Below are 21,066 nucleotides of genomic sequence, written 5' to 3' on the forward strand. Positions count from 1 at the left end.
AGAGCCAAATCATGAATGAACTTCCATTCACAATTGCTTCAAAGAGAATCAAATACCTAGGAATCCAACTTACAAGGGATGTAAAGGACCTCTTCAAGGAGAACTACAAACCACTGCTCAGTGAAATCAAAGAGGACACAAACAAATGGAAGAACATACCATGCTCATGGATAGGAAGAATCAATATCGTGAAAATGGCCATACTGCCCAAGGTAATTTATAGATTCAATGCCATCCCCATCAAGCTACCAATGAGTTTCTTCACAGAATTGGAAAAAACTGCTTTAAAGTTCATATGGAACCAAAAAAGAGCCCGCATCTCCAAGACAATCCTAAGTCAAAAGAACAAAGCTGGAGGCATTACGCTACCTGACTTCAAACTATACTACAAGGCTACAGTAACCAAAACAGCATGGTACTGGTACCAAAACAGAGATATAGACCAATGGAACAGAACAGAGTCCTCAGAAGTAATACCACACATCTACAGTCATCTGATCTTTGACAAATCTGAGAAAAACAAGAAATGGGGAAAGGATTCCCTATTTAATAAATGGTGCTGGGAAAATTGGCTAGCCATAAGTAGAAAGCTGAAACTGGATCCTTTCCTTACTCCTTATACGAAAATTAATTCAAGATGGATTAGAGACTTAAATGTTAGACCTAATACCATAAAAATCCTAGAGGAAAACCTAGGTAGTACCATTCAGGACATAGGCATGGGCAAAGACTTCATGTCTAAAACACCAAAAGCAACGGCAGCAAAAGCTAAAATTGACAAATGGGATCTAATTAAACTAAAGAGCTTCTGCACAGCAAAAGAAACTACCATCAGAGTGAACAGGCAACCTACAGAATGGGAGAAAATTTTTGCAATCTACTCATCTGACAAAGGGTTAATATCCAGAACCTACAAAGAACTCAAACAAATTTAGAAGAAAAAAATAAACAACCCCATCAAAAAGTGGGCAAAGGATATGAACAGACATTTCTCAAAAGAAGACATTCATACAGCCAACAGACATATGAAAAAATGCTCATCATCACTGGCCATCAGAGAAATGCAAATCAAAACCACAATGAGATACCATCTCACACCAGTTAGAATGGCGATCATTAAAAAGTCAGGAAACAACAGGTGCTGGAGAGGATGTGGAGAAATAGGAACACTTTAACACTGTTGGTGGGATTGTAAACTAGTTCAACCATTATGGAAAACAGTATGGTGATTCCTCAAGGATCTAGAACTAGATGTACCATATGACCCAGCCATCCCATTACTGGGGATATACCCAAAGGATTATAAATTATGCTGCTATAAAGACACATGCACACGTATGTTTATTGCAGCACTATTCACAATAGCAAAGACTTGGAATCAACCCAAATGTCCATCAGTGACAGATTGGATTAAGAAAATGTGGCACATATACACCATGGAATACTATGCAGCCATAAAAAAGGATGAGTTTGCGTCCTTTGTAGGGACATGGATGCAGCTGGAAACCATCATTCTTAGCAAACTATCACAAGAACAGAAAACCAAACACCGCATGTTCTCACTCATAGGTGGGAACTGAACAATGAGATCACTTGGACTCAGGAAGGGGAACATCACACACCGGGGCCTATCATGGGGAGGGGGGAGGGGGGAGGGATTGCATTGGGAGTTATACCTGATGTAAATGACGAGTTGATGGGTGCAGCAGACCAACATGGCACAAGTATACATATGTAACAAACCTGCACGTTATGCACATGTACCCTACAACTTAAAGTATAATAATAATAAATAAATTAAAAAAAAAAAAAAAGAAAGAATGAAAGAAGCACTTTAAAACTCCCCTTTTTTCATTAAGAATTTCACATTAAAAAATCTGTAAAAGTTGTATTCATTTCTACAGCCATGTTAGTTTTTATAGCCAAAGTGTGCCCTGTTGTTTAATCTTAACTTTAAAAGGATTGAATAATCATTGCTGGAAGTTTTATCATAGATAGCATTTTTATCCCTGAGTTTTTTATTGTGAGGAACCAATGGGTGCGTCAGTGGAAACAAAAACACAAACTCAACGTACTTTTTTCTTTTCTCTTATTCAACACAACAGTCAACACAGAAGCCTTTTTTGACCAAATGTGTAGTTATTTTCCCCACACACCAAGTAAGTAATCAGTTCTGCAGTAGACACCAGCTGGGTGTCCTCCAATTAAATTCTGACACTATTTACCTGGAGAAAGCATCAGATCCCATAGGTTGAGGGCTCAGTCCCACAAGACTGGCCCTGCTTCAGACAAAAATCGTTAAGTTCAGGCCTCTGAAACTTCTGACTGACCAGCTTCAAGTGAGGGTTCATACAGTTCCCTCTTTGGGTTCGATTAATTTGTTAGAGCAGCTCACAGAACTCAAGGAAAACTTACATTTATCATAAAGGATATGACAAAGGATACAGATGAAGAGATGCATAGGTCAAGGTATGGGGGAAGAGGTGCAGAGCTTCCATGCCCTCCTTGGGTACACCACCCTCCAGGAACCTCCACATGTTCAGCTATTAGGATGCTCTAGGAATCCTGTCCATCTGGGTCTTTTATGGAGACTTCATTACATAGGCATGATTGATTAAACCACTGGCCATTGGTGATCAACTTAACTGCCAGGCCCCTCTGCAGAGGTTGGGGGTTGAAGCTCAGAGTCACAACCTTTTAATCATACAGCCTTCCTCATGACCAGCCTCCATCCAGAAGGTATCTAAGGGCTGCCAGCTATCAGTTAATCATTAGCATACAAAAATACATCACTTTGGAGATTGCCTGTAGGTGAGGAAAGGAGTGGGGGAGTGGAATGATGACCAAATATTTATTTCACAATATCACAGCAGGTGAATGAATTTCACTTTCAAAGTAAGAGCTCATAAATACCCTATTCTCTGATTTAACATGCTTCACATTGGCTGTGTGTTATCCTTGTATTCAAGTTTTTTTATGAATATAATTCTTGAGTCAAGTATCCTTTTATTCTAAACATTGTAAAAATGTTACTCTCTTGTCTTCTGTTATTGTTTGCCTGAAAAGAAGTCTTGAGATCAATCAGATTCCCGATCCCTTTGTGTGTGTGGGTTTTGTTTGTTTGTTGTTTGTTTTTTGAGACAGAGTCTTGCTCTGTCACCCAAGCTGGAGAGCAGTGATGTGATCTCAGCTCACCACAACCTCCGCCTCTGGGATCCAGACTATTTTCCCACCTCAGCCTCCCAAGCAACAGGGACTACAGGTGAGCGCCACCACACCTGGCTAATTTCTGTATTTTTAGTGGAGATGGGGTTTTACCATGTTGGCCAGGCTGGTCTGGAACTCCTGACTTCAAATGATCCACCCACCTCAGCCTCCCAAAGTGCTGGGATTACAGGCATGAGCCACCATGTCTGGCTGTGTGTGTGTGTGTGTGTGTGTGTGTGTGTGTGTGTCTGCCTTTTTTTTGGTCAGATACCTGAAGGATTCATCCTTTATTCTTAAAGTAGGGCTGAATCAGGGCAATTGTGTTCATCATTCTTTAATAAGGTTTTGGGGACCACAGCATGCTTTTCAAAGGATTATTTGATTCTTCCTTTATTTCATGGAAATTTTACCTTTTTAAAAAATTTTAACTTTTATTTTAAGTTCAGGGGTGCATTTTGCAGGTTTACTATATAAGTAAACTTGGGTTTTGGGGTTGTTTTGTACAGATTATTTCATCACCCCAGTATTAAGCCTAGTATCCATTAGTTTTTTTTCCTGATCCTCTACTTCCTCCCATCCTCCATGCTCCAATAGGCCCCAGGGTCTGTTGTTCCACTCTATGTGTCCATGTGTTCTCATAATTTAGTTCCCACTTATAAGTGATAACATGTGGTATTTGGTTTTCTGTTCTGGCATTAGTTTGCTAAGAATAATGGCCTCCAGCTCTGTCCATGTTCCTGTGAAGGACATGATCTTGTGCTTTTTTATGGTTCCATGCTATTATTTCGTGGAAATTTTACTTTCTAAATAAGTTTTTTTGTAGAGATAGGGTCCTGCTATGTTGCCCAGGCTGGTCTCAAACTCCTGGCTTCAAGCAGTCCTCCCTCCTTGGCCTCCCAAGGTGATGGGATTATAGCTGTGAGCCATCACAACTGGCTCATGAGAATTTTAGGTCTACAAATGTTTTGGATTTTAGGTTTTCTACTTTAGAGACTCCAGATACACTTATACGGGACATTTTTGTCCTTATATGTTATCTATTCAATAATGATTAATATTTTAATCTGCTTTTGCATTCACTGTGTTGATTACAAATCTTTCCTTTATGTTGGTAATCCCAATTGTCATTGTTCCTTTCCATGGTCTTTCTAATTAATATATGTAATTTTTATTTATTTGTTTATTTTTGATTCTCAATTTATTTCCTTAAGTTTTATATTTCTCTTTTCACTTTATTGTTTTAGCCCCTTCTCTTTTATTGAAATGATTTTCTTTTCTTTTTCTTTATAAAATGCCAACCATGGGTAGGAAAATTTTCTTCTTTCCCTTGTGTCTTATTTCATTCATGCTGCCGCAATAATAGAATACCTGAGACTAGGTAATTTATAACGAACAGAAATTTATTGGCTCACAGTTCTGGAGGCTTGAAATTCAAGATCAAGGTGCTGGCAACTTTCAAGGGCCTTTTTGCCGAGTCATCACATGGTGGAAAGCAGAAGGGCAAAAACAGGCAAAAGGGAGCTAAACTTGCCCTTCTATAATGACATTAATTCATCCCATAAGAGAGGAGCCTAGTGGCCTAATCACCTCTCAGAGGTCTTACTTCTTAATACTGTTACCATGGCATTTATTTATTTATTTATAGACAGAGTCTTGCTCTGTCTCCCAGGCTGGAGTGCAGTGGCGCTATCTTGGCTCCCTGCAAGCTCCGCCTCTCAGCTCCCTGCAAGCTCTGCCTCCCGGGTTCATGCCATTCTCCTGCCTCAACCTCCCAAGTAGCTGGGACTATAAGCGCCTACCACCACGCCCAGCTAATTTTTTGTATTTTTAGTAGAGACGGGGTTTCCTTGTGTTAGCCAGAATGGTCTCTATATCTGGATCTCGTGATCCGCCCGCCTCAGCCTCCCAAAGTGCTGGGATTACAGGCGTGAGCCACCGCGCCCAGCTGACAATTAAATTTTAACATGAGTTTTGGAGAGGACAAACATTCAAATCATAGCACCTTGGTTTATGTTTTCTCGTTTTATTACGAACTAATTTCTTTTGCATGTTTTGTGTTGTATTCGTGGTGTATTCACAGTTGCCATATCATTTCTTTGCATCTTGCTCATATTTGAAATAGGCAATTTTGTTAAAAACTTTTAGCAGAACATAATGGTACAAGTGAATTTTCCTTAATAAACTTTCTTTTTTTTTTTTTTTTTTTGTTTGAGAAGGAGTCTCACGCCTCACTTTCGTCGCCCAGGCTGGAGTGCAGTGGCATGATCTTGACTGACTGCAACCTCCACCTCCCGGGTTCAAGCTATTATTCTCCTGCCTCAGTCTCCTGAGTTGCTGGGATTATAGGCACCTGCCACCCCCCCGGCTAATTTTTGTACTTTTAGTAGAGACGGGTTTTGCCATGTTGACCAGGCTGGTCTCGAACTCCTGACCTCAGGTGATCTGCCCGCCTCGGCCTCCCAAAGTGCTGGCATTACAGGTGTTAGCCACCATGCTCAGCCTCCTGAACATTTTATTTTTAGGCCTGTTTGCCTTCTTTGAGCTGCCATTTCTTGGCAAGGCATTGCTTTTGCTACCTTTCTATATAACCCTAGGGCAATGGGATGGGAATGGAGTTTGGTAAGACCTCTCTGGGACTGTATGCTCCTTTTGTGGGAGGTTCTGTCCTCTGCTTATGGGATTTTGTTTGGTGCCGTACATTAAGGGTTCATGCTATCTGGTCTCTCTATATGTATCCTAATTTCATGGGGATATTGCTTTTGGGCTTTTATTTGTTTCACTATTGTAGTAAAACATGGCCAGCCTTGATTCTTGCTTCCTCTATATAGATTCTTAGGTAATACAGGCTTTTCTTCATGAAAAATTTTTGTTAGTTTTCTCTGGGCTGTCTACTCAACTCATTCTCAGATTATTTCTAAGCTGTGTGGTATCAGTGAAAATTTCTGTTTTGTTAGCTCACTGTCTTCCCAACACCTGTTTCATAGGTAATCTAGCCAAAATAATCATCTCTGCACCCTGCACTCCCTCCCTATTTAAAACAATTACTACATGACAGCCTACTTTCTTTACCATTTGGTTAATTTGCATATTCTATTCATGTAGGTATATGATGGGATAAGTAGACTTGGGTGTTCAGATTTCACTGTGCCATCTTTACTTGGAATTCCAAGTTTTTAAAGATTTTTAAAAAACTGTAGAGTAGTTTTAGATATCTAGAACAGTTGTGAAGATCATACAGATAGTTGCGGCATAATCCTCACCCATTTTCTCTTATTGTTAACATCTTACATTACCACGGTACTTTTGTCACAGGGGAGAATTCAGTATTGTTACATAACCATTAACTGAACTCTATACTTTTTTTAGATTTCACTAATTTTTCTCAAATATCCTTTTTATGATCTAGGATCCTAACCAGGATTGGATTTAGTTTGTATATGTCCCTAGCCCGTCCTGGGCTGTGACATTTTTCTCTAACTTTTCTTGTGTTTTAAGACTTTGATAGTTTTGAGGCATATTGATCAAGGTATTTTACACAGAGTGTTTCTCAATTTGGGTTTTTCTCATGGTTATGTTGGGGTTATGAGTTTTTAGGATGAAGACTACAGAAGTGAGTGCCATTTTCTTCATATCATTTCAAGGCTATATTCTACTGATTGGATTTACTACCAGTAATATTAACCTTGATGGCCAAGGTATGGTTTGCTAAGTTTCTCCACTGTAAAGTTACTTACCTCCATTCCTTTGTTCATACTCTACTCTTTGGAAGCACATCACTAAATACAGTCCATACTAAAGAATGAAGATGGGAGGTTGTTGAGCTCCACCTCGTGCAGGGGAGAATATTTACATAAATTATATGTAACACATTAATACAGGAGATTTGTCTCTTTTCCCATTTATTTATTTATTCAGCCATTTGTGTCAGTATGGATTCATAGGTGTTCATTTAATACTTTGGATTGTAATCTAATACTATGTTATATATGTTGTTGCTTGAAATGTTCTACCTTTGTGGATTGGAAGCTCTTTCAGGTTAGCTCCTATATTTCTTTGACGTGTCCCCATTCCTTTCTGTCATTTATTTGTTTTTGTTTTGAGACAGGGTCTTGCTTTGTTGTCCAGGCTGGAGTACAGTGGCATGATTACAGCTCACTGCAGCCTTGACCTCTTGGGCTCAAGCAATCCTCCCACCTCAGCCTCCCCAGTAACTGGGACTGCAGGCGCTCACTTGGCTAATGCCTGGCTAATTTTTAGAAATTATTTTAGAAACAGAGTCTCACTGTATTGCCTAGGCTAGTCTCAAGATCCTGGGCTCAAATGATACTCTGCCTCAGCCTTCCAAAGTTCTGGAATTACAGGCAAGAGCCACTACATCTGGTCTCTTCTGATTTTTGAACATTTTCTTTTTGGCATGACAGAAAGCTCCAGGGTCACCTTATGTAAGGATGTATAGAGCTGTGCCCCTCCAGTAGATTCAGTCATTCCTCCAAGGAACTCTAGATCCTTTTATTAGAAAATAGTATTAGAAACCAAGATCTGGGTGTGAGGTGTGCCCTTTGTTGTGGGAGTATGACTGCCTCTAGACCATTTCCGCAGAGTAGGATACACACACACACACACACATGTGTATATATACACTAACTGATGTATACACACACATATCTCTTATTTATACACCTATCGATTTGTATCTATATCAAGCTGAACATAAGTTCACACTGATGTTCTTAATTCTAATCCATTACCATACTGTTTATTATAGCCTTCCCCTTTTGTTCATCTGTAAATTACTCCACCCAGTGGTGACAAAACTGGCCCCCAGTAACCACCATCTATTTACTTATTTGTTGAAACCCAGTATACATTATAACTCTTTCTGAGTCATTAACATATACCTCCATGAGAATTAACTTTAGCAATGAGAATGTACTATGTATACTTCTTTTAGTGTTTAGTTTTATAGTTTCAAGACACCATTTTCCAAAATTACTTAAATTGGCTCCTTCCTCCGCCCCACCTCTTTAAGTGAGTTTAGGCCATTTTTTTTTTTAATGTAATTAGAGTTATTTATCGTAGTCTGCATTCTATCCTAGTGTCCTTTGATCTCCTAGTTGGTTTCTTTGTATGCATACATTAAGGTTCACTATGTACTGTAAATATCTGTGGGTTTTGACAAATGTGTAGTGTCATGTATCCAAATTAGTTCTGCCACTTTAAAATCCCCACTGCTGCTTCTACTCAAATCTTCCTCCCTTCCCAACTCTGTGGCAACTACTGACCTGCTTTCTTCTCCTGACAGTCTTTCCTTTTTTAGAATGTCATGTTAATGGAATCATACAATATGTAGACTTTTCAAACTGGCTTCTTTCATTTAGCAAAATGCATTCATGTTAATGCATTAATTTATATTATGTTCTTTTTTTCTTGTTGAATAGTATTCCATTGTATGGAAGTATCACAGTTTTTGATTCATTCCTTTGTATAAAGGATATCTTGGTTACTTCTATTTTTGGTGATTATGAGTAAAGTTGCTCTAAGTATTCATATACAGGTTTTTGTCTGGACATACGTTTTCAAATCAGTTGAGTAAACCCAGTAGCAATACTGCTGAATCATAAGTTAAATCCATGTTAATTTTACGAGAAACTGCCAAATTCTTTTCCAGAGTGGCTATACTAGCAACGAATCAGAGTTCCTGTTGCTGTATCTCCTTCCAAGCATTTGAAACTATTGTTTTTGTTTTGTTTTGTTTCTTATTGTGGATGTTAGCCATTCTAACAGGTGTGTAGTAGTATCTTAGTATTTTTATTTGCATTTCCCTGATGACAGATGATATTGAGCATCTTTTTAAATGTTTATTTTCCATCTGCATATCTTCTTTGGTAAAGTGTTCAGGTATTTGGATAGTTTTTCAAATTGGATTTTTTTTTCTTATTATTTAAAATAGTTGTTTATATTCTGGATATAAGTCCTTTATCAGATATGTGGCTTGCAAATATTTTCTTCTAGTCAATGTCTTGTTTTTTCTGAGTCTCTTAGTGTGTTTGGCAGAACACAAGTTTTAAATTTTGGTAACACTTAAATTTTGATAACATTAATTTTTTTTTCTTTTGCTTATGGACATTCTTATATTCTACCACCATTTGTTGAAAAGTCTGTCATTTCTACATTAAATTTCCTTTGCATCTCTGTCAAAAATAAGTTGACTCTTTATCTGTGGGTTAATTTCTGAATTTACTGTTCTGGTCCATTAACCTATATGTTGATCCCTTTGTCAATATCACATAATCTTGATAGTGAGTCTTGAAATCAGGTGGAGTCTTTCAACTTTGCTCTTTTATTATAGAATTGTTTTGGCTATTCTAGAAACCCTTTTAACAAAATTTCAGTAGTATAGTCATTAAAACTTTAGAACTCTTCTTTGGAGATTTGCAGGTACTATAATGTTCATTTTATCACGTACCAAACAGTGGTATGCTATATTTACATGCAATTTATGTTAATAAATTTCGTTATATAAATCAATCACTGATTTTATTCATGAGATTTGCTTCTAAAAAGATTTTTATGCTTTTCAAAAATCAAATTGACCTCCAAAAGACAACAAATCAGTTTTTCATAAAATGTCACAACTCTTTGGAAATAGGTATATTCATGTTTTATAGATGAAAAGCTTAGAGGGCTAGACTACTTGGCCAAAGACTCACAGTCAGTCAATTACACATTGTCAGAATGTCTACCTCAGATTTACACAGGCAACTCAAACTTAGCATATCCAAAATGAAACTTATTAATTCATTCTTAAAACCTGATCCTCCTCCTTAATCCCTTATCCTGATCAGTGTTACAACCATCTTCCTACATATCCAAGCCAAAGCTTCTTCCTCAGAACTGCTATTAAACTGATCTCTTATTTGGTTTATTCTGTCTCTTTAACTAAAATATTTAAATTGAGCCTATCATTCTTTCCTATTTTTTACCCTTCATTGCATATCTACTTTAATTTATACATATATTTGTTAACAGTTTTTATTAAAGTATATTGAAATTAGTGTTCCTTGAGACAGAATCTTTTTCATTTTGTCTTTTAGATCATTAGTATTAAGGGAAGAATGGGAATGGGAGAAAAGGAATGCATTCAATTTCAGCCTTTTCTTTTAATTAATTAATTCATTCAGTAACTATTGACTGTACTGTGTCAGGTACAGTGCTAGTTGCTGGGGACACAGCATTATGGTCAAATTGACTTAAGTAAGTAAGTAATCATATAAATACTTAAAACAATTAATTAACAGTTAATTTGAAGAAATTTTTGGTTTCTAGAAACAGCTTATAAGAGGGACTCCTTCTGTATCAGAGTCTAGGAGTTCAGGGAGGGAGAAGAGTCAGGGAAGGCCACACATACCAAGCAAGAAAAACAACAGCAACAAAGAATATTATGTCAGCATAGTATCAGATGGTTTGGTGAGGTTCTTTTCTCTTCTGCTGAATCTATAGTTTCTGAACCGTCAAGAGTGTGTTTTAGACTACATCTTGATAACAGGACCAATACATAACTGGTTTTGCTTGACTGAAAGGTATATTTGGGGGCATCTAGTGTATGATAAAATTATATAAATTGTTCACATCTTTTTAAAAAAAATTCCTAATTTCTTGCTTCCTATAATCTTCAGATTCTTTGTTGTCTTTTTTCTCTCATGTGCTTTGCTACTTCTGATCTACGTTGTATCTCTGTTACAGTGTCTGCTTTGTCTTATTCTGCCTCTCTCTGCTTTCCTTTACCCCTTGGATCATTAATGTTTTTCTGTTTCCTTTTTGGCTTTTATCGAAAACTAGGGAAAAAAATAAAAAAGAATTCAAGTTAAAATTACCTAAATATACATACTCTTATACATGTTTGCATTTGTATACTTCAGCTTTTCAGATCATGATACCTTTTTTTTCAGTCTCTTTGCTATTGTTGATACTTTTTAAACATGTTAAGTGTGGTGGTGTGTAGAAAATGAGAGAGAATAAAAGCAAACAAATCAGAATTTTCTGATTAGAATAAAAACAAACAAATTATAATTTTCAGAAAAATTTGAAATTTGTTTATCATTTGAGGTCAACGTTTGGCATCTTAGGATTGAACAAGGTGAATGACTATAGTTTCAGAAAAGAAAAAGGTGATATTGATTGATTTAGGGATAAATCAAGAAATGCGACATTTCACGCATGGATCTTTTCACTTAGAGTGCAAGGATGTCAGTCAGAATTTGCATGATATAGGAAATCAATTGAAACTTGAGCCCATAGACATTTACTTCAGCAAAATTCTTACTAATTATCATGACTGTGTCAAGTTAGACTGTTGCAGGCATAATTTAAAGTTTACAAAAGGTTGAAATTCTTTTGTCTAATTGTAAACCTCATATTAATGAGATATAATTTATAGTTCATCAGATATATTTCATATAACACCAACTATTATTTTAAGTCTTTATTTAAATCAGTAAAGTGTTATGTGTTGTACATACCACTAGTAAACCTTAGTACCTTCCCCAAAGTCTTTTTAAACAGAAAATTAAAGCCATGTATAGCTGCTTCAAATCACCTCTTTTCTGAAAAGACAAGTTGTCTAAGTTTTGTGTTGTTTCAAGTGACACAGTATGAGATATACTTATTGTAGACCTGATTTTCATTTTCTGAAAATTATTTTTGTTGATTCTTAATCTTTAGATATTGAATGATCTAGCTTAGAAAATTATGTCAAATATTTTAAATTGGCACTTACAGTGCATTAACATCAAAGATCTAGTCTCATTTTCCAACACTCTATATCAAGGATTTGCAAAGTAAGAACTTATGTTGAAATTCGGCCTGCCACCTGTTTTGTAAATAAAGGTTTATTGGGATACAACTATACTTGATCACTTATTATGTATGGCTGCTTTTGTACTACAGAGGCAGAATTTCATAGCTATGATAGAGAGCGTATGGTAAAGCCTAAAATAATTACTATTTGGCCATTTGCAGAAAAACTTGGCTGATCCCTACTCTGTATAATCTAGTTGAGACTAAATTATGACATAATCTTCTTTGATAAATCTGTGATATCTGTGATATTTCCTGAAACTTTTAAAGAAATACAAGTAGAGAAATACAAGTATTGACTTTTTCTCTTTCCAGACTCATGTTTGTGTTGAAAGTTACTTGCATCTATGCAAATTTTCAAATCTCGAAGTAATAATTTTTTCATTTTGACTAAAGTTATATTTTTCTTTTGCTGGCCATTTATCACTATACTTACATCAATTATAAAGAATAATAACAAAGCAAGGTTGAGATCCAAATACTAAGTGACTCACTTAGCTCACTTACGTCCTGTGTGTCAGACCTAGTACAGTAGCCTTACCAAAAACATAATTTGAATTTATTTATCAGCAAAATGACAAGTCAGTATATATTGTGTGCTTTTAGCAGCAATCACACAAATTATTTAAGGTCTAAATACTAAATTCATGTACCAGGCATCTGGAATAGCCCTTGATAAGAACTTTTGATTCTGATTTAAAAAAAATATTTAAATTAGTAGGGAATTTTAATATTAGACTAAATACAATGATCTTAAACCTTTCTTATTGAAAGCTGTTAATTTAAAACATTTGAACTCTTCATCTTCCTCTCCTTAAAGTAATGCTTTACTTTGCAATGCCTGAAGGCAACCTATAAATATTACATAGAACTTCCATACATTTTTTTGTGTATGTTGATTATTTGGAATACACAGACTAGGTAACTTACTGTTATTTCCTTCCTGGTCATATAAAATTCTTTGAAACTAAAAATAGAGATTTATAACCTTGGTAACTAAATGTCTTTTGTTATTGCAAAGGTTCCAGAGGAATCTAGCAGTCTCAATGTTTAATTGTCATGTATCTGTTCACATTTTAAATTATCAAGTTTAAGAAGGTAATTGTGAAGTTTGTAAGCATTTTAATTGGATTTTATTGGGTAGCTGTCATAATTAGATGTTACTTTGATTTTACCTAAAAAGAATGACAATAAAAGATAATATAAGATAAATATTTCTCACCACATGTAACTTCCTTAAAAATTGTATTTAGCCAACCAATTACTGCTGGTTAAATGCCACTCATTTTTTTCAAATATTTTCACTATGATAATAAATAAATGTAAGAATTTTATTATCTTACAATTTTCTGTTAGGTGTTTCAATTGAGATGAAAAGAAGTTTCACAATTTATCTTCACAATTCTTATAGAACAAACTTTTGTTAGGCAACATCATTGAAAATTGTTCATTTATTTTGAACAAAAAAAGATAAAAGATGAAAGTAGTTGCCCTTCTTGAAATGCAACCCTAAGTGGACGTTAGTAGTTTCAGATACATTGAATTATATATAACTTAAAATTACTATACATTCCTGTTAACTTATACTATTTAAATATGTCTAGAAATAGCTCTTTAATATTTGTGTATATATTTTTTTCCATTAAAATACTAAGTTCTAAAAGTACTACTTTTCCATGAGTGTAGCAATTTTATCCAGTTGTGAAGTTTGGAACCATTTTGTGGTATATTTATTAGGTGTCTTCTATTATCTTTGGCCAGTATCCTCTTTTATGGTAAATGTTAAATCATAGGAACACAGAAACAGAGGAAAACTTGAGAAAACAGAAACTTGGATATCTAAACTTTTAAATGTAATTTTAAAATAATTGAGATCCTTTCTAGAATCTGTACCTTTTCACTAATGCATACTACAAATGTTCTTTTAGTTTACGTACTTGGAATGGTTGTCTAAATTATATTATAGACATTTTCTATGTAATTTAAAACTGCTTTCTTTACCTTTACTGCATTTCTTCAATTTCTCAACATCAATAAACATTTCAGTAGCCACTATGACTCCTAAAAGACAAAATGCATTTCTGAGGGGAGCCCATTTGTATTTTTTGTCTTCATGTTGAATAATTCTACATACATTATGAAGAAGAAAATAACATTAGTCATCTAAAAACTTGGTACAATTTTGGTCAGCATTCCTATACGTTTGTTTTATAATAACAACTAGGTAACAGCAAGAGGTTTTTACTTCAAATTTAGTGTAATTATTTGTTATTGCTTTTGAGGGAACATAGTTAAACTTTGTAATAAAAATACTTGCCTTGTTTTACTTATGATGGTGTCCAAAAAAAGAGAGGAAATACAGTTTCTGATAAAAATGGAAAGTCCAGGAATAAATATAATGATGAGAATGAGTGCTTTTATCACTGGGGAACTTTCTTCATCTAAGCACATATGAACAATTGATCCTTGTAGTCATATATAGCAGTAAACATTAATAACTTAACAGTCTGAAGTCAGTGCAGAAGATATGGAGCATTATTGAAAGATGGAGTCAAGCAGGTGGCACTTTAATATGTTCAGTGTCATGGTTGACTCTAAAGACTAGTCGAATGAAATTACTTGAGGTTCTAAAGATTTAAAAAGCGAACTCATTTTGCTGCACTAAGGAAATGCTACTGATCAGGCTTTCTGTGTCCCTTTTTTCTAGGCTAGAAAATATTAACCCTGAAGAAAATGACATGGTAAGCCATTCTCTGAGGAGATTTCTTGATGTCAGTCTTATATCTTAGAGGCTTAAGTTCAATTGAGTGGGTTTCAAGAACTAAGATGTGGGAAAAAGAAGAATTGACACACTAATAATGTACATCTTTGCTGCAATATGAAAATTCAATAACTTCACTCAGTCAATTTACAATTCACATGTGCCTATTAATTAAAACCCTATATTAAATAAAATATATTAAAACTTCATGTCTGACTAACATATAATGGTGTTGGTAGACATTACAGGAATTACTGAACAGAATAAACAATGCAGACACAGGGATAGCTATTCAGAAGAATGGAGCTATAATTGTGGATAGAATCTACAAGACCAAGGAATGTAAAATGAGAATAACTGCAGAAGAAATGAGTGCACTAATAGAAGAACGGGATGCTGCCTTGTCTAAGGTAACTCTGCATGTATCTGTAAAAGCATATACTTACCATTTTCCTCTCTCTTTTTTTAACCATTAAAAAATGACTGTGGCCCAGATATTCTTAATTCACGTTAGTTTTTAGCACATAATTAATACCATAATGACTAGCTATATTAAAATAATTATGTATTTTATTTTACTACTGTTCAAAATATGAGACCTCATTTTAAATAAAATTTAATGCAGTCTCATTTCTTAATAAAATTAAACTTGCTTTGTAACAGGCTAACTTGTTATAGAAATTTAGTTATATTTTTTCAATTAATCACTTTTATATGGGACTTCTTACTTAAGTTGCAGTTTTCTGAAGACTATGTCTGTATTACTGTTTTATTCCCAATGCCTAATTCAGTACCTTTTAGTAAATCTTGATTAATGGATCAAAATTATTCATGTATTTTTTTCTGAATGCTACTTACACTTTCCTGCTTTTCCTGAAACCTGATTACCTCCCTCAGGCCACTGCTTCCAATGCAGTCCTTTCAACTAGTGACTGTGCTCTCTCTCATATCAATTATACCACCAGACTTGGAGGCTTGTTTCTTGTTATTGTATTTATGTATGTATGTATGTATTTATTTATTTATTTGTGTGTGTGTGTGTGTGTGTGTGTGTGTGTGTGTAGATTTGGTATCACCTTGTTTCCCTGGCTGCTCTTGAACTCCTGGCCTCAAGTGATCCTCCTGCCTCGACCTCCCAAAGTATTGGGATTACAGGCATGAGCCACCACACCTGGCCTTGTTAGTGTTTTCAGATCTATGCCTTTTTCACTCCCTAAACACCTCCAGCTTTGAAACTCATGCATCAGACTCTAGCACCCAGTATACATTATTGTTGTAGTCATGTACGCACTTCTATATCACTTCCCTTGTTTTGTTAAGATTTTTGGGTCTATTCCAATGTCTCTTTCTTCATCCTACTCCTGTCATAATTCTTGGTGATGTAAATTCCTATGTAGTTAATCCTTTCAAAAATTGCAGCCTCTTATTTCCTAAATTTCTCTACTTTAGTCATTGTGTGCTGCGCACTATATCTGCTATCTACTCTGTGGTCATACTCTGTTCCTGGTCATTCTGAGTGTCAATGTCAAGCTTCCCACTTTCTGCTCTCTTTCTAGCTCACTCATGCTAGAACTCTGACTCCAGCTTTTTTGTTTTTTTTTTTTGACAGAGTCTCGCTCTGTCACCCAGGCTGGAGTGCAGTGGTGTCATCTTGGCTCACTGCAGTCTCTGCCTCCCAGGTTCAAGTGCTTCTCCTGTCTTAGCCTCCTGAGCAGCTGGGACTACAGGTGTGCGCCATGACGCCCAGCTAATTTTTTGGTATTTCGTGTAGAGACAGGGTTTTGCCATGCTGGCCAGGCTGGTCTTGAACTGCTGACCTCAAGTGATCTGCCCACCTCGGCCTCCAAAAATGCTGGGATTATAGATATGAGCCACTGTGCCTGGCCTCAACTTACTTCTATCAATCTTACTAACTCTTTTCTATCCCTCAAACCCCTTATGTCCTTACTCTCCCACCCCAATACACACACACATCTAGCCAACTTGCATATAATGTAACCTCATTTCTCTTGGCCCTCTTCGTTTGTCCTACTCACCCAGCAAAATCAAAACCTAGTTAAATGAATCTTTCTATCTGTTTTGTATCTTCACAGCTTTATAAGGCAGGAGAAAAATCACACAGATTTACTGACTGCACTTACCTTAAATCCATGACCAACTATTAATATATTCAGTTAGGTTCTTAGTGTTGCCTGGCAACTTCTTGCTTTTTGCTTGTCTATTCACGCTTCCTCTAGAGGACTGTTTTATCTCTTCTTTCTCCTTAGTTATCTAACCTCTCCTCCCAGTTAAAAAGATAACTTCTGCATGCCCACAGCCATTTCATCTACCAGCCTGCCTGCATTTGCACCCATGTGCTCCGCCTTTTCTACCTTACTTTTTTCTAACTACATGCTTCTATTTAAAGACAATCTCTCTATTTCCGTACTAGTTCACATCTTTTCTGGCCTTCACAAGGTGATCGCTTAACCACTTTTTCCTTTTCTCTCCTACTTCGTAAAGTGTTTCGTATTAGTTCATTTCCATTGCTATCCAAAATGCCTTACCATCTCCCATGGAGGCTGAGTGGAAGTTTTGGTAAGTCTTGGCCTAGTTGTGGTTTACCCCTCTATTTTGGATGAGGCCTCCCAAACTGAGAGCTGAGTATTTACAAGGGCCTGACTACTGGATGATCCTGTATTCTAGTGTGTGTTTGTTTCCTCAGCACTGGTAGACTGTGGAAAACTCCACTATTTTTTCAGAGGTTTGGGGGCTTAGCTTTTTAACTTAAAGGCCTGTAGAAGTTTGGAATTTGGCAAATGATTTGGTTCAGAAACAAGTCTCAAATCTCCATTTTGTCACCTCAGCTCTGAATAGCTGTCAAAAGCTTAGGTGGTTTCTCTGTCTTCCAGCAGGAGTTCTTTGCCTAGTTAAAGCCTGATTTCTTAGTGTTTTCCCAATACCTAGAATATGACACTTTCAGGGGGAAAAAATAACTGCATATCCTCCAATGATTCCTCTCCAGTTAATTCCTCTTTAGAATCTTAGACACTCAAGCCATTATTGCAGCAACAGCCCTCTGATACCTTTAGGCAGATGATTTTTGTATTAAATCTGGCTTTTCTTGTTCTTGAATGAAGCATTGGTTCACCACAAATGATTCCATGCTGTCTAGACATGGAAGTACGTTAACTAAAAATAAGCACATAGAGCATAATTAAATTCACTGCCACTCATTCCCTCTTCCTATCTTTTCTCCCTCCACTGACTTTCATGGTATAAAAGGATAAATAAATAAGAAGTTAACATTTGGTAATATTTGCTGACAAGTTGTCATGTATAAATACCACTGCACTATATTTATGGTTATATTTTATGAGAAAGGAGTTGTGTAGTTATTTTAACTTGCTTATTTGCAAGCCTTATGGCTCAATAAATACTCATTTTAATTTTTATGTTACAGTCATTATATACTTATACTTTTGAATTATTGTCTTATATTTCTGAATGGAAACTTTTCTTAACTTTGATTTTTTAAAAATAAACTTGTTGGAATAGTTTTAGATTACAGAAAAGTTTCAAAAATAGTACAATATAGACAGCTCCCATATATTATCCAGTTTTGGTTTTCCCTAATTTTATTATCTTAAATCATTGTGATGTGTTCGTGAAAGTTAGGAAACCAACAACTGGTACATTAGTATCAATTCAACTCTAGATGTTATTCAGAATTCACCAGTTGTCATTAGTGTCCTTCTTATGTTTCATAATTCAATCCAGGGTAGCATATTGCATTTAATTGTCACGTTCTTCCAGTCTCCTCTGGTTGGTGACAGCCTATTCATCTTTCCTTTTTTTTTTTTTCTCCATAACCTCAATAATTTTGAAGAGTACCTCTCACATATTTTATAGAATATCTCTGAATTTGGGTTTGTTTTTCTCATGATTAAAGTGAAATTTTGAGTTTTGGGAAAGAATACCACAGGGATTTTGCCTTAATTTAATTTAATTAAATTAATTTTTTACTTACTTTGAGAATGGATTGTCACTCTGTCATCAAGGCTAGAGTGCAGTGGCACCATCTTGGCTCACTGCAACCTCTGCCTCCTGAGTTCAAGCGATTTTCTTGCCTCAGCCTCACAAGTAGCTGGTATTACAAGCAGGCGCCACCACACCTGACTAATTTTTTGTACTTTTTTAGTAGAGACAGGGTTTCATCATGTTGGCCAAGGTGGTCTAGAACTCCTGACCTCAAATGATACGCCCACCTCAGCCTCCCAAAGTGCTGGGATTACAGTTGTGAGCCACTGTGCCCAGCCTTAATTTTAAAGCTATTATTTAGCATCAGACATTTTCTAATTATGTCTTCTGTATAGTGCTAGGAAAACTTTAGTCACATTCCATATAGATATTAAAAATTTCTGATTCAGTGATAATTTGTTGACTTTGATACACTTGATATCTTACTTTATTTTTCAAATCAAGTCAAAATCATTTATTTACTTTAACTGGCCTAGTTAAAAATATTACCTTTTTCAGATAAATTGTTATACTCTCATTTATCCCAAATTGTTTTTTCATTTCTCTTCTATCTCAAACTGAGAGCCAAAAGCCTTAAGGTCTTTCATAACATTAATTTAAAAATTATAATTAGCAATTGTTTGATCGAGGAATTATATTACCAACCAGTCCTCTATTCTTTCTTTATCATTTTTTTGGCCAGTTCACACTTCCCTATTTTATTCAAATTGTAGAAATATCTGGAATCAGAAGATAAAGCTGTAAAATTCCGTTTCTTCACTATTCTTTTCCGGGATCTTTCAGATTATTATTCTATCCAAACAAAAAATTTAGAATTTTAATTGCAAAGATTTTTATAGAATTATAGAATTTTAAATTTCATAGGACCTTAGGAGTCATCTAGTTAAATTGTTCACTAAATCAAGGATCTGATCTGTCACTAATTTTTAATTTAGTCAAATATCCATCTTCTGTTAATATCTAGCCATTGGTGTTAGAATAGGTCTCAGAACATTTGATAAATAAATCATATTGCATCAAATATATTCAAATATTTATCAGTAATGTCTTAAGTCATGAGGGCTAGGCCTAGAAGCACAATTGGACCCAGGTCACACATCAGTAAGCAACAGAAAATTATTGAACTAGCCAGGATTGGTGCTTTATTAGCTTTGAGGGCTGACTTTATTGGGAGATACAGTAATTAAAGTAATTATTCCTAGATATTCTGGCAAAATTAGGCTAGCTCTAGGGTATGTTTTCCTTATAAGGGTATACATAAATGGGCAAGGCCTGGCACCTGGAGGCTTTGGGTCTTATTGGTATTTATAGTTAGTAAGATAATATTGTAGAGCTCTTCATTGATTGGACCCTTGCTGATACCTAAGTGAGGGGCCCAACCCCTGGGACCTGAATAAGTCAGGTATGAGAATGGGGGTAACTAGGCCGGGCGCGGTGGCTCAAGCCTGTAATCCCAGCACTTTGGGAGGCCGAGACGGGCGGATCACAAGGTCAGGAGATCGAGACCACCCTGGCTAACGTGGTGAAACCCCGTCTCTACTAAAAAATACAAAAAACTAGCCGGGCGAGGTGGCGGGCACCTGTAGTCCCAGCTACTCGGGAGGCTGAGGCAGGAGAATGGCCTAAACCCGGGAGGCAGAGCTTGCAGTGAGCTAAGATCCGGCCACTGCACTCTAGCCTGGGGGACAGAGCGAGACTCTGTCTCAAAAAAAAAAAAAAAAAAAAAAAAGAATGGGGGTAACTATATGGACTTTATAGACTTTAACCAAGTGGACCACTCAAAACAGAAGGCAAAAGTCTTGTCATAGAGACTTAGAGTACAGCAGGGATAAAGGAAGAAAGTGGTAAATTCTATATGAACGTACATGTTTGCAATCTATTATAGGAGTAATGGAAAATATGCTATGACTCTTGGATGAATTTCATTGGCATCAACTGATGAGAATGGAGCTTTGATTATATTGCCAGGCTTGATTATAATTAGTTCAGAAACTATAAGAAAAGGTGCATACATGCTAAAAACTTTTAGGAGCAAAGCACAGCAAGGCAAAGCAGAAACTAGCACTGTTTCTGCTTTTCAGGTTAAACATCTTTGTATCCTTCAACCTTTCCTTGGGTTTCCTTCTACTTTTGTGTCTTCTAGATGTTAGTTTCTTCTTGCCTGTCTGTCAAGGCCAAATCAGTGATCATACATTTCTGTTTTCTGGACACCATACGGAGAA

The 21,066-nt window shown here is 36.0% G+C and overlaps 1 protein-coding gene across 2 annotated transcripts in view; it reads left to right on the forward strand.

Moving 5' to 3' along the window:
• Positions 1-21,066, forward strand: part of MIPOL1 (mirror-image polydactyly 1) — a 401,247-nt gene that overhangs the window by 97,330 nt on the left and 282,851 nt on the right. For both annotated transcript variants that reach the window (XM_025392166.1, XM_025392167.1), the window contains exons 9-10: positions 14,771-14,804; positions 15,064-15,234. In XM_025392166.1, the coding sequence (XP_025247951.1) occupies positions 14,771-14,804; positions 15,064-15,234 (205 nt within the window). The remainder of the gene's footprint in view (positions 1-14,770; positions 14,805-15,063; positions 15,235-21,066) is intronic.

This window comes from Theropithecus gelada, chromosome 7b, assembly GCF_003255815.1.
Source record: "Theropithecus gelada isolate Dixy chromosome 7b, Tgel_1.0, whole genome shotgun sequence".
NCBI lineage: Eukaryota > Metazoa > Chordata > Mammalia > Primates > Cercopithecidae > Theropithecus > Theropithecus gelada.